Source organism: Schistocerca nitens, chromosome 9 (assembly GCF_023898315.1).
Source record: "Schistocerca nitens isolate TAMUIC-IGC-003100 chromosome 9, iqSchNite1.1, whole genome shotgun sequence".
Classification (NCBI taxonomy): domain Eukaryota; kingdom Metazoa; phylum Arthropoda; class Insecta; order Orthoptera; family Acrididae; genus Schistocerca; species Schistocerca nitens.
The window spans coordinates 357026702-357039528 of NC_064622.1; the positions used below are offsets into that span (position 1 = coordinate 357026702).

The 12827-nt window shown below is 41.0% G+C and overlaps 1 protein-coding gene across 4 annotated transcripts in view; it reads left to right on the top strand.

Annotated features, from left to right (window-relative positions):
* LOC126203836 (mucin-5AC) overlaps window positions 1-12827 on the top strand; it is a 572866-nt gene that overhangs the window by 158284 nt on the left and 401755 nt on the right. Inside the window, exon 2 of one of the 4 annotated variants that reach the window (XM_049938211.1) lies at window positions 6119-6155. The exons of the other annotated variants lie outside the window; for them this stretch is intronic. Within the exon in view, the coding sequence (XP_049794168.1) occupies window positions 6119-6155 (37 nt within the window). The remainder of the gene's footprint in view (window positions 1-6118; window positions 6156-12827) is intronic. 4 annotated transcript variants of the gene reach the window in all.

Here is a 12827-nt window from a genome sequence, read left to right on the forward strand (position 1 = left end):
AAGTGGACGTAGGCTTGCAAACGTTGCGACCGACCAGTGGTCATTATTCAGCTTAAACCTCCAAAGGCGTATCCAGCTGTGCAGGGAAACGTTTTGTATAAATAGCATGTTACTAAAATTGCAATGAATAAATGCACGTGTAAAAGGTCATGATTTCCCTGTAGTACAACTGAATTCAAATCTGTCTAGATGTTTAAATTTTCCTCGGTTTCCAAAAGTTGTTTAAATTTTCTTTGGTTTCCATAAATCACTGTCGCCGAAGGGAAGAGATTGTTTTACTATATGCGTTCGATTACTTGTCTATGACGTCTAGTCTTCAATAACGACAATGCCAACGACATACGAGGCTGTTTTTTCCCGATGGGAAATGTTTCTTACCCTCCATACAGCCCAGACTTGGCTCCCTCTGATTTTCCTCTCTTCGCTCACATGAACCGCTGGATATGAGGACAGCATTTTGGCAGAGACAACGAACTGCAGACCTGTGGAGGGAATTGGCCCAAACCACAGACGGCTGCCTTCTGTGTCGAGGTGAGGGTATTGGAAATTTGGTATGCAGACAAACTGCTGAAAGGTAGAGCAAAATGTTACAAATAAAACATTTTTGATTTTTCACTGTAGTTTCCATTTCGCGACCTATCGGAGGTTTGGAAAAAAAAACACCCACCTATAATATTCTAAGCGTGCACAATTGGGGTAGTGCTGTTGGAGTGGCGGAATGAATTGTTCACTTGTAGATTGATGGTAGTCTGACTTTGTAGCGAATAAATGATGCCAGAAGCGATTCGGGAGATGATCACATTTAATTTTTAAGAGCACTGTGGAGGATGAAAGTTCACAGCCAGTAAACATTATTTTCCTTCTTTAGAACTTTTGACGGGGTGTATTGGTTAATAACTTTTGTCTACATCCGCACTCTCAAACCTCTGAAGTGCTTGACAGAGGTTTCCATTTTATTCCATATCAGGCGTTCTTTCCATGTCACTCATGTATAGAGCTCCCAATGAAGACTGCTTAATTGCTTCAGTGCGCGTTGCAAACGGTCAGATTTTCTCTTTGCGCTCTCAAGGGAGCAATGCGTAGGTAGTTGCAGAATTCTGTGGATTCCGCACTTACTATTGGTTCACGAAGCCTCATAAGCAGACTTCCGTGAGATAGTTTGCGTCTACCTTCATACGTCTGCATGTTCAGTTTGTCAGCAATTCTGTGATGCTCTCCCATGAGTCTCTGACAATTCGTACTGCCGTTCACTGTGTGCGCCCCGTTAGTTCAGTGTTCGCCAGTCATTCGCGCCCGTAGTATGATGCCTAAGGTGTCTAAACTGTGTGTTCACTAATCAAAACTGCAGTTTGTTGACTGACGGAGACTTGTTATTCAATCTATAAAAGTTAGGACTATGACGTATTTTCCTAAGATAAAATTCTTTGCTCCATTTCATATTTTGATTTCAATTAATGGTGTTCACCTGAGTAGTCGATTTGATTGTTGGCAGTATTAGGTGCTGTAAGGTGCGTTGAGCGTGCTCGTCGCATATACACCAGACTGACTATGAGCTAGCGTAATGGGAAATCGATCTTTCTTCTGGCGGAGTTTATCCAGCTTCTGTACGTTGTGGAACATCTGATAGCAGGTTGATTTTGTTCATGATTCCATCATTCTCCATTCTTTTGGCCACAAAACCCTATTTTTCAACTTAATCTCAGTTCACTGCGAAATCTTTACGCCGTCTTACTGAGAGGGCCTGTAGGCTCGCATGATATCACTCTACTGGTCAACGTCTTGCTGCATCAATGTCATCTACGTACCCTTCCCGCTAAGTGCATACTTATTGGACCAAACAGGGTACGAAATCCGGGCTGTAGAGTGTTCGAGGAACCGGGCTTACTGCGATGACAGACACCTTGTCCAAATCGCTGCTTCAAGATACTATAAGGGCTGAAATGGGAATATTGCACGATGTACCAGGACAAATTCTGCATTTTTTCAAACAAAATTGGCCGTGGAAAAAAGAGTTGCATTACTTATTGAATGCCTCTCGCAACTTGGCTGAACATCTGAAAACTCCACCATCTATCAGGTACGCTGAGAACTCGGCAAAGATGAAGGCAGTCATCTTCTTTACCAGTAGTTGGACCTCTGACGGGAATATAGCAATTCGCGGCTGTCTGCAATCGTATCTGGCCTACGGCATAAAGTACGGTTGGAGTGAGCATAGCGCACTGCCCGTACCGCCAGCATCAAACCAAAATAGTCGCGCGACTAACGTCTAACGCTTTTGGTTTATTATTTGAGCTAGGACAAACTTTAATATTACTTACTTGCTCCGTTTTTACCCATATATTTATTAGTAACAACAATGGTAAATAACAGCTGCTGCCATCAATTACCTTACGAGATCACACAGATCACCATGTCACAGATATCGACAGGGTGTTACGAAAAGTTAATATCCTAGGACTAATTTATTTGGTTGTATTCCTTTAAAGTTTTTGACATCCTTGGGAGAACCAGCTATGACAAAACTATTACACCTAGTATGCAAGATATATGTAGGCGAAATACTTTCAAATTTCACGAAGAATGTAATAATATATTTTCTGAAGACAAATGTGCTGATAGGTATGTATAGTTTATGGTTGCAAAATACTGAAACGAATAATTTACGGAAGAGTGGAAAAATCCGAATAAGCCGTCTCACGGAAGATAGTGGATGTAAGAACACAGATTGTAGACGCTTGGTTGACGACATGTGGAAGGCGACCGCTCCGATAAATCCGGGTTCGAGTCCTTGTCCGTCATTCCGTTATATAGCTGCTGGTTGTCCATATTCGCAATTGCGAATAATTTAATGTATCACGGAAGATCTGTTTAGGTTCCGGAGAAATGCTAGAACACGCGAGACAACGCCGACCGCACGACTTGCCAGAGAAAATAGGTTAAGAAGTGTAAACTTACTTTTATAACACTTAAAAAGTAAGAGAAAGGTTTGCCAATATTAATCGGACCATAGCCACAGAGATGTTGAAGGTAGCAGTGATAAATACAGGGCACGATGATAATCAGACAACTTATACACAAACAAGACTGCCGTTAGAAGAGTCAAGGGAAGCTGTAATTGAGAAGGAAATGGTACACATTTATAGCCTGTCCTCGATGGTTTTCAATCTGTACCTTCAGCAAGCAGAAAAGGAAAAAAAAAGGAAAAGCTTGGTACGACAATTGAAATTCAGGTATAAGGAATTAAAACTTTGAGGTTTGCCGATGACATTGTAATTCTATCAGGCATGGCGAAGGATTTGGAAGACGTGTCGAACGGAATGGATAGTGCCATCAAAAGAGATTATGAGATGAACACAAAGAAAAGTAAAACAAGGACGATGGATTATTGAATATTGTCGAAATAAAGCAGGTGACGCTGATAGATTAAAATATCTCACTGAAAGCAGTCTGATCAGTTTTGCCTTTTGGGCAACAAAACAGTCGTCGATGATCGAAGTAGAGGATATAGCAAGAAAAGGATGTCTGAAGAGAGTATTGTTAACATGGAATATAAATTAAATGTTGGAACGCGTTGGTATTTGTCCGGAAGTGAAACATGCGCGATAACCAGTGTAGATATGAAGAGAATGGGAGCTTCGGAAATGTGGCGCTACAGAAGAATACTGAAGATAATTGGCGTAGATCGAATAACTAATGACGAAGTACTGAGTGGGGAAGAACTCAATTTGTGACAAACTGAGTCAGAGTAGCAATCTGTTGGTGACACACATCCTAAGATATCAAGAAATCGTCAATTTGGTAATGGAAGGTAGTGTGTGTGTGTGTGTGTGTGGGGGGGGGGGGATATAGTAGAGGGATGAGTACAGTAAACAGGTTGAAATTAATGGAGTTTGCATTAGCAGAGATGAAATGTCTTGCGCAAAAAAAAAAAAAGACCAGCATGGAGAGCTGCATGAAACCACTCGTAATACTAAAGGCGATGACGACGACTTCTGTATATTTGTAAGATAAGTGCCAGATAAATCCGATATTGTGGAAATATGCTACCAGCCAATCCGCTAAATATACAACCATTTATAACAGTTTCCAACTGCAAATAAGCAGATTACGAAGATCTGTAAACCGTTTTGCTTTTTTTTGTAGTTGCAATATGAAATTCTAGCACTAGTGCCATTTCGTGGAGAATTATGTGCGAACAGTATTTTAGTTCCTGAAAATTGTAAGATGATTAAGCATTTGTAACCAAAAAAGGAAAAACAGAAATGCTCCCTAACTCCAAATTTGATGTGTTTTTCGGAACAATTTCTCTTCGGCTTACTAGGAACCCATTTCACAATTTTGCTGTAGCATAATATAATAAAACACAGTGTCGGCTGTACGATAAAGTGCTACACTAAACTTAAAAGTAGTGGAGGCAATCCCATCTTATCCTACAATAATAAAAAAATTCGACGTCTGAGCTGTGACATCGCATAAAAGCGAAATGTCCTTTCAATCCTCTCTTCAAAACCTTATCCAAGTTCATTCCGAATACCGAATTCAGATTTTTAATGAATCTATGAGACATGAGTACATAACCGTCGATACTTTTGCACGGTCTATACGAGCGATGTAATGACATTGAAAATGGCAGAGCACGTATTGGCATACCTTGCTTCGCAGCCGCGGGGGGTAGCCGCGCGGTCTCACGCGTCTTGTCACGGTCCGCGTGGCTCCCCCGTCGGAGGTTCGAGTCCTCCCTACTGTGTGTGTGTGTGTGTGTGTGTGTGTGTGTGTGTGTGTGTGTGTGTCGTCCTTAGCGTGTTAGTTTGTTAGGGACCGATGACCTCAGCAGTTTGGTCCCATAAGCCCTTACTACAAATTTAAAAAAAGTAATTTACACATTTTATGGATGTTCATGTTATTGCATGGTCGAGGGACTTCAACTGATGATATATATGAGAAAAAGTAACACAACTGTATCTTGAGAAAATCTTTATGCCCATTGGCATTGGAGGCAGCACGATGTTGAGTATAGACCCCTGATGAAAGCTAGACCACGTGTGCTAGTGGCAAGGATCCCACAGTAAATGCGCCAAGGAAATCAAAAACTCTGTTGGCAATGGTGGGGCCTGAGGATGTTGGTAAAGTACCGCCGAAACTAGTCGAGTGTTACAATGAAGACATTCTCAAGATACAGCTTTGGTGGTACTTCTCTTATACAAATTACAGATTATTATGGCATGCAAAGTAACTTTTATTGAATTCTGCACTATGTTTTAGAGTGACACAAACGCATACCACTATTTGTCAACATAGTCCTCCAGTCTCTCTAAACAACGGTCGGAACGTTCCTCCAGTTTTTCAGTTCTTGACACTAGAAATCGCCTCCTTGATAACAGAGAACCGCTGTCTGAACATCCTCTTCGTTAGAAAATCTCTGTCGCGCCAGATATTCTTCGTCGATTGGCTGGATATCACCTCTGCGGTCGATGTCGATGGCCTTCCTTCTCGATGAGGATCATGCAAGTTTGTGCGGCCTTGGTCAGATTGTTGGCACCGTTTCTGTACAGCTGAAAGTGATATTGCATTTGGTCCATATGTATCCAGAATTTAATGCAGCATATGAGAGCAGTATAGACGTTTTGCCCACAAATATCATACTGTCCCGCGTTCTTCATCTTCGGAGTACTTCTCCAATTGCCACACCATTTCATTCCCACAGTATGATGGATCTGTTATCCACTCCAGAACTTTCTCTGCAGGAAACTGACAACATGTACTGTCTTCTGACAAAGTGCCATTCCTGTTGCACAATGTTCTTAGCGTGGGACGACATGTGTAACTGTTTTTCTGAAGACCGTATGTACGTAGCTTGTTCGGAGTACCAAAACAACGGTCAATAATACGACGCGATGTTTAGGGCCCTACCGTATGCTCATTTTCCTATCTTCGCCAGATGTAAGACTTTTGTTCTGCGAGTAGACGTCTGCACATTTCCTGAAAAAAGCATTTCATATGTACACACAAATAAAGTAACTACAGCAACCTTCAGGTAAACGTTGTTACTTGCAGTCAATCGCAACCTATAATTAGGAGATACAGTGACGTTTCATACATGCTTTTTTGTCTTTTGCAGGTACGTCCGAGGTGGTAGCTATAACGTCAACGGAAATGTAAGTGTTAAAACTCATGAAAAGTAATTGGTTCACAGAGAAATATTTTTTGTTTTTGTTGGACGTTTGTTAGGAAAATTGTCTACCTATTGAATGAATCTAAAGTGTGTAAGTACTTACAAGGAAGTATGTATGGCAATGTAGAAATCTAATAACAAAATTCTATAAAATAGCACGGTAGAAAAGTTTTGATTAGATGAGCCGATAAGAGCAATCCATGTTAAGTCCTGATTTAATTCCATTGCCTCGAAATAAGATTTATCGAGGTCCAGTCCATGAAAGGTTGTGTATTTTTTTATAGGTGCCAAAACTAGTCATATGTATAGTACACAGTCCCTGCACGTGACCATAATAAACAACGAAAAATTGTTTATGTACGCAACCATACTTTTCAAGTTTATTATTCGCACTGTCGCTGGTTTCAGCAACTCTGCCACTCTTTTGGACGGTTGCATTCTTTCTTACTCTATTGGAACATTAATTAGTGAAAGAACGAACGCTGCAGCTTCCGTATAAAAAATGGTACAAGAGTTCCACTGATACAAATTTTCTTCGGAACAGGTAATATAGACATACTGGCTGTGGGAACGGGTTTTCTATGATGGGCCCAGTGTGGATCACCTCCATAGATATTTACAATGTTTGAATAATATGTGAAGTATCCGTGTAATAATTCATGGTCAGTCGAAGATAAAACTATGTCTGCACCAAATGACAGTTAAGAAGGTGAACATAGTAGTGCAGTTAACTATTTTATTTGTGGGGATGTCATATCAACGATAAGTTCATATTTGTAACACTTTACGACATTATATGGGTCTCGCAGATATTAGAAAGCTCACGTGAATACTGAATGACCATTGTGGCTGTACATTCATCGACCGCCATTATAAAGGAAGAAAACATTGTTTCCATTTGAAGGAGGGTCATATTTATGTTCTTATTTTGGCAGCTAAAAATATGGAATGTTAATCATATATCAATCCAAGGGGGCATCAAGACCCCAAGTGACTCTCGCGGAGACTACCCGGCAGTCGGATTTTTGCAGGTTATTTTAGATTTATGATACGTGAAGTTCATAAGTCAAATATCAGTGTGCCAAAGCAGTTCAAGGAACTTTAATTCACCAAAGTTAAGGCAAATTGTTGCCTCATATTTTAGGGAGAGGATTTTAATGTGCTGCTGGGTGACTGGCTCATCCAGGTTTTAGGTAAGAGGTCCGCCAGTCACGATTACCTACTTGTTTCACTTCGATTTCTGTTCTCTTTTCCTTGTGTTTCATTTCCTTTTTTAGTGCGTTTCTTCTCCTCTTGTTTTGCCTCTGTATGTGAGGATTTGGAACTGCGTCAGGTCTGTGTCTTTTAGCCGTTCTCCTTGTTCGCTGTCCGTCTTCGCCCCCCTTCACCGCATGTGTTCCTGTTTTTATGCGTTTGGGCGCTGATGACCACGCTGTTTAGCGCCCGAAAACCACACAAACACACACACACACACACACACACACACACACACACACACACACACACACACACAAATTTCACACCAGGCCTTGTGGCTCACTGGGTAGCGTTGTGGACAGGGAGTACGGTATTCATTGGATTGTTGCTTCGAATCTTGCTATGGTCTTTTATTTCGTTTTATTTTTTCTTTCTTTTCGAATACCTACATCATTTAAATATAAAACTCGTGAATTATATGCTGATAAACATGTTCAATTATTTTCTTATGAAAAATGAATGGCTTATTCGTAATTACATATTACGTGCTTTTCAAATACAAATTCTTAATATGAAAATGCAGGCTTTCTCTGCGAAATTCGATGATGGAAGTATTCTCCGGTTATCATCCGAGTCAGGGCGTCATTCTGCGGCAACGTTTCGACAAGTTTGCTTCTAGTCATCTTCACGCGAAACTATAACCTGAGAAGACTTCATCATAAATTGTTAATTATCAGTATTTGTAAAAGATTTTTAATAAAGATTGTTTACGTTTTATAAAATACAAAATTATTTTCAAATTGGCATTTTTAAAATGTAAACACTGTTAATATTATTTTAGGAAAATAAAAGATAATTATTTCAACACGTCTTATATGTGGTTAGAAATAAGACGGCATGCATCTTCAACAAATAAAATTATAAATAGATATGTGTTAATTAGCATATAATTGACGAATTTTATACTCAAGTGATGTAGGCATTAAAATTGATCGAAAAAACAAAACGAAATAAGATTGCAACCGGAAATCCAATCGACACTCGATTGCCATTGTCTAACGCTATCGAATGAGCCATACGACCCAGCCTAAAATTCGCCTTACCTAAATTCCTTGGAATTTTTGAGTGTGGTCGAACTGTTTTGCCACACTGATAATTGTCCATAAATATAAACAAATTATAAAAATTCGATTGCCGGGTTGATTATTTAATAAATAACCTTATCATGCTTGTTTTGGTACTGTAGCTACAGAACATGACATACGGTTGTTATTTACTGCAGTTGTGCTTGATGTGAATTACACACTGCATGATACATTACTATAGTAGTCATAATGACTAGTTTCCTGAAGCTAAGTTCACAATGAGCTCTGGGTACCTTGCTGCATATTGTCCTCAGTGCCTTGTTCTGTAATTTAAATACATTAGTTGCATTCTTTAGGTGGTTCTAAGGAGTTGTATCGTATTGTACCCTGCGGCACTGGATAAAAACAAGAAGGCGTAATAAATTAGTCTAATTATTCTTACCAATTTTCCTGTGTGATCATTTGCGTCCTTGTTAGTTTTTAGTGGTTGCTTTAGTCTAATTTAACAACACTCGTCTCATTCTGTGTGAAGGTGCAGGTTACAGAGCAGTCTGGCGCCCTTAAGAAGACCACACCGTGGTTCAAGTCGAAAAAAATTGATTTTCGGTTTTCATCATATTTCGATAGATTAAGGTTTTATGTAACTACTCTGGAAAGGATTTTGCTGAAAAAGTATTTTTTCGAGCATTCACAGAGCATTTTCCTACCACTTTTGTCACCCACATTTCTGCACATATTTTAGATCTTTATATCCCCTAACATTGCACTTTAGGGTTTTTTTACTCCAGAGTGTGTTGGCGATCCTTGGAATGCAACGTTCGGTATTTTGTTTCTACTGTTTGTAAACAACATGCTTTCAAACACGCGGTTAGTTTAATTTCAAGTGTGATTGCGAGTAGTTGTTATAGAAAACTTGCAGGTATACTAAGGGCAGGCAATTAGGAGAAATAAAGAAAATCGGGGAGGCAATGGAGAGAAAAGTTCGGGCCATATTCTTCCATAAGCCCTCTACTGATGACGATCCATGTCACGGATTGTGTCCGTCAGAAGAAAATTCGTGGTGCAAATACAGTAGGGCTCAGGCAACTGGAGAATCTTATTCTCACCAGCATGCTCTTCCTGCTGCTGTTATTACAGCAATTAAACCTATTTTCAGAGACTTGGCTCATCCTGACCTTCTAAAGAAATGACTGCATGGGCGCACACACAGAATCCAAATGAATGTTTCAACAGCATAATTTGGAGCCGTCTTCCTAAAACTGTATTTGTAGGCATGCATACAATGAAACTAGAAGTTCATGATGCTGTTATTACATTCAGTTGAGGTAATATTGGTAAGTGTTGGGTACTGAAAAAGCTGGGAATTGATCCTGGTGAAAATATGATCACTGGGCTGTAACATTGCGATAAAATGAGGATAGCCGGTACAGACAGGTCTGCATCTAATATGGCTAAGAAAGCAAGATAAACACCCAGAAAGGTGAAAAAGAAGCTGGAAGACCTCGTAGAGGCCAAAGAAGGGCCATCATAAGCAGCAAGACAGTTCTAATTAACTGTAAGTAACAAATTTAAAAAGTATTTTCTTTAAAGTCAATTTCATGCAAACTAAAATTTTCAGTAGTTATGCCGCATTATATCAGAAACTGTCATAGATAAATGAATGAAATTTTCAGAGACTCTGCAGAACATAAAAAGCCACCTCTGGTACTAAATTCATTAATTCCCCCATTAGGAAGTTCACAAAAATATTTTCTACAGAAAAAACTTAATTTTTTTTGTTAATACATTAAACAAGTATTTCCTAATAACTATAAAATGGATACAGTAGATTTTAGTACAGTTGACTCTATTAACATCATGTAAAAATATTAAGGTCCAGCATCAAATAGTTTTTTCAGAAATTGGTCAAATACTTGCCTGAATTAACATAGGTTAGATAGGCAGGGTGTGGTCCCCTTAAAACCATCGTGATGGCAGGTGTCAGTCGTGTTCGCTTGAGCGATAAGCTTCGGTTTTTGAAATTAGTCTTGCCAACCTCATCACGAGGCCGAGCAGAGTCGAGAAAGAGGTGACAGAAACTTTCTCATTCGGAGTACAGAGATCACTTTCGAAACGCTGTTGACTCTACCGGGGCTAACGGCAGTGCCATTGCGGCGGTATGCGCCTCCAGGGGTAGGCAGCGCGTTTCTCGTGCCGCGGGCGCGCACAATGGACGGAAGCGGTCACGAGTGCCGTGTTGCGACACGGTATTTGCATTGTATGCCGGAAGATACATCATTGTGGAGCAGCTGCAGATCGGTGAAGCCTGGCCAGATTGGCATTCCTTGGCGCTAGCGCCCTGTTCCCATTCCTAACACATTCCAGTTCTGCCTGTGGCCACTGGTAAGTTTTCGGATATCTGATACTTCACTCTGCTATGCATGCCATCGATTAAATTTTACAGCGTGTATGTACCGCAGTGCAGTTCTACGTCTACCTTCATAGTCCGCAAACCACTTTGAAGTAATGGCAGAGAATACTTCCCATTGTACCGGTATTAGGGCATATCCCTATTCCAGTCTCACATAGACCGCATTAAGAATCGTTCTTTAAACCTCTCTTGCGCACTGTATTTGGTCTAAACTTGCCCTTGAACATGCTGTTGTATATAGATACGTCGCAATGCTTGAGAACTGTAGCCAAATGCAGGGAGACCTGCGGAAGAACACTGCTTAATGGGGATTGTCAGTTGTTCCTCACCGTAAACAAATGAACGTATTGCAAATACTGTGAAGAGCCGCTGGAAGCAGTCCCGTCCATTAAATATCTGAGGTATGCGTAGGTAACAATTTAAAGCGGAACGACCATTTAAAGTTAATCTCAGGAAAGGCAGAAGCCAAACATTGATTGAGAAAATCTTCAGGAAATACAGTACACCGATGTAGGCATCGCGGTCTCTCACATTTTCTCGGCGAGATTACTTAATGATGTACTTGCCTATTCATCAAGTCTTACCAGATGCAATCGATAGAGAAGAGCATTGCGTTTCGGTACGGGCTCATTAAGTAAACACGAGAGCGTCTCAGGTCCAGTGAGAAACGCTACAAAAGAATTGTGCGTCGCGGTGTGGTTTACTATTAAAATTTAGAGAGCGTACGTTCGAAGAATATTCAAGCAACATATTTACCTCTCCTACACACATCTTACTGAAGAATTCTGGACGTAAAATGAGACATTCGAGCCCTCGTGAGGGTGTATCAGCAGTAGTTCCTTCCGCGCTGCATTCACGACTGAAGGAACAGAGAGAGAAAGTTACAGGTAGCACACTGGACTCTCATTCGGAAGGAGCTGCGTCCGGCTAACCTGATTTAGGGCTTCCGTGGTTGCCCTGAATCGCTTCAGGCAAATGCCGCGATGGTTCCTTTGAAAGGACACGGCCGACTTCCTTCCCCATCCTTCCCTAATCCGATGGGACCCATGACTTCGCTGTTTGGTCTCCTCGACCGAATCAGTCAGTCAACCAACCAACCAAAGTGACAGTAGTGCACAAAGCCCCATCCGCCTCACATCATGAGGTGGTTTGCGGAGTGTAGACATAAACGCAGTTCTAGCTCTTCATTGGTCTCGCTGTAGCAACAACTACTGAGTGGACAAAAGTGGTTTGAAAATCCTATCCTGGCACTCAAAATTTTTTTCTGATTTTCAAAAATCGTTTCAGGGAAATGCTGGAACAACTCCCGTAACAAGGCCATTGGTGATTCACTTCCTCGTTCTCGACGTAAACTCCTATCTGTTCTTTCCCATTGGGGACGAATCCATGTCGTGATAAATGTTTAATTCAAAAGCTGTCACGAATATACATCCTATAAAACGTACCGAGACAGGTCTAGGTAATGGGCAATTGACAACTAGATGTCACGAGAGGCGGATCCGTCAGTAAAAGGAGGTGGGAGTACTGCGTTGTCAGTGGGGAAGCAGTAACAGCAGAATGGGTGTCAGGAGAGCCCAGTGATTTCGAACATGGACTATTCATTAGATGCCAGCCGAGTAACAGATCCATCAGGGACATTTCAACCCTTCTCAAGCTGCCCAAGTCGACTGTAAAACGCATGTTGCGGAGGGCGCTGGAAAAAAAAAAAACATTAAATCACCGGAAGGAACCACTAGTGTTCCAAAGTGCTCCCAGCAGTCCAGCTAGCACAGTGACAGTGCGTAGGAAGTTAATGAATGAATGGAGGACGATGGTCGAGCAGCTCCTCATAAACCGCAGATTTTCCTAGCCTGCGGTGAGTGACGCTTGAACGACGCCACTCGACGATGAATTACAGGAAACGGCTAATTTGCTGTAACGAATCACTCTATATCCTGTGGCAATCCGAATAAAAGGTTTGGGT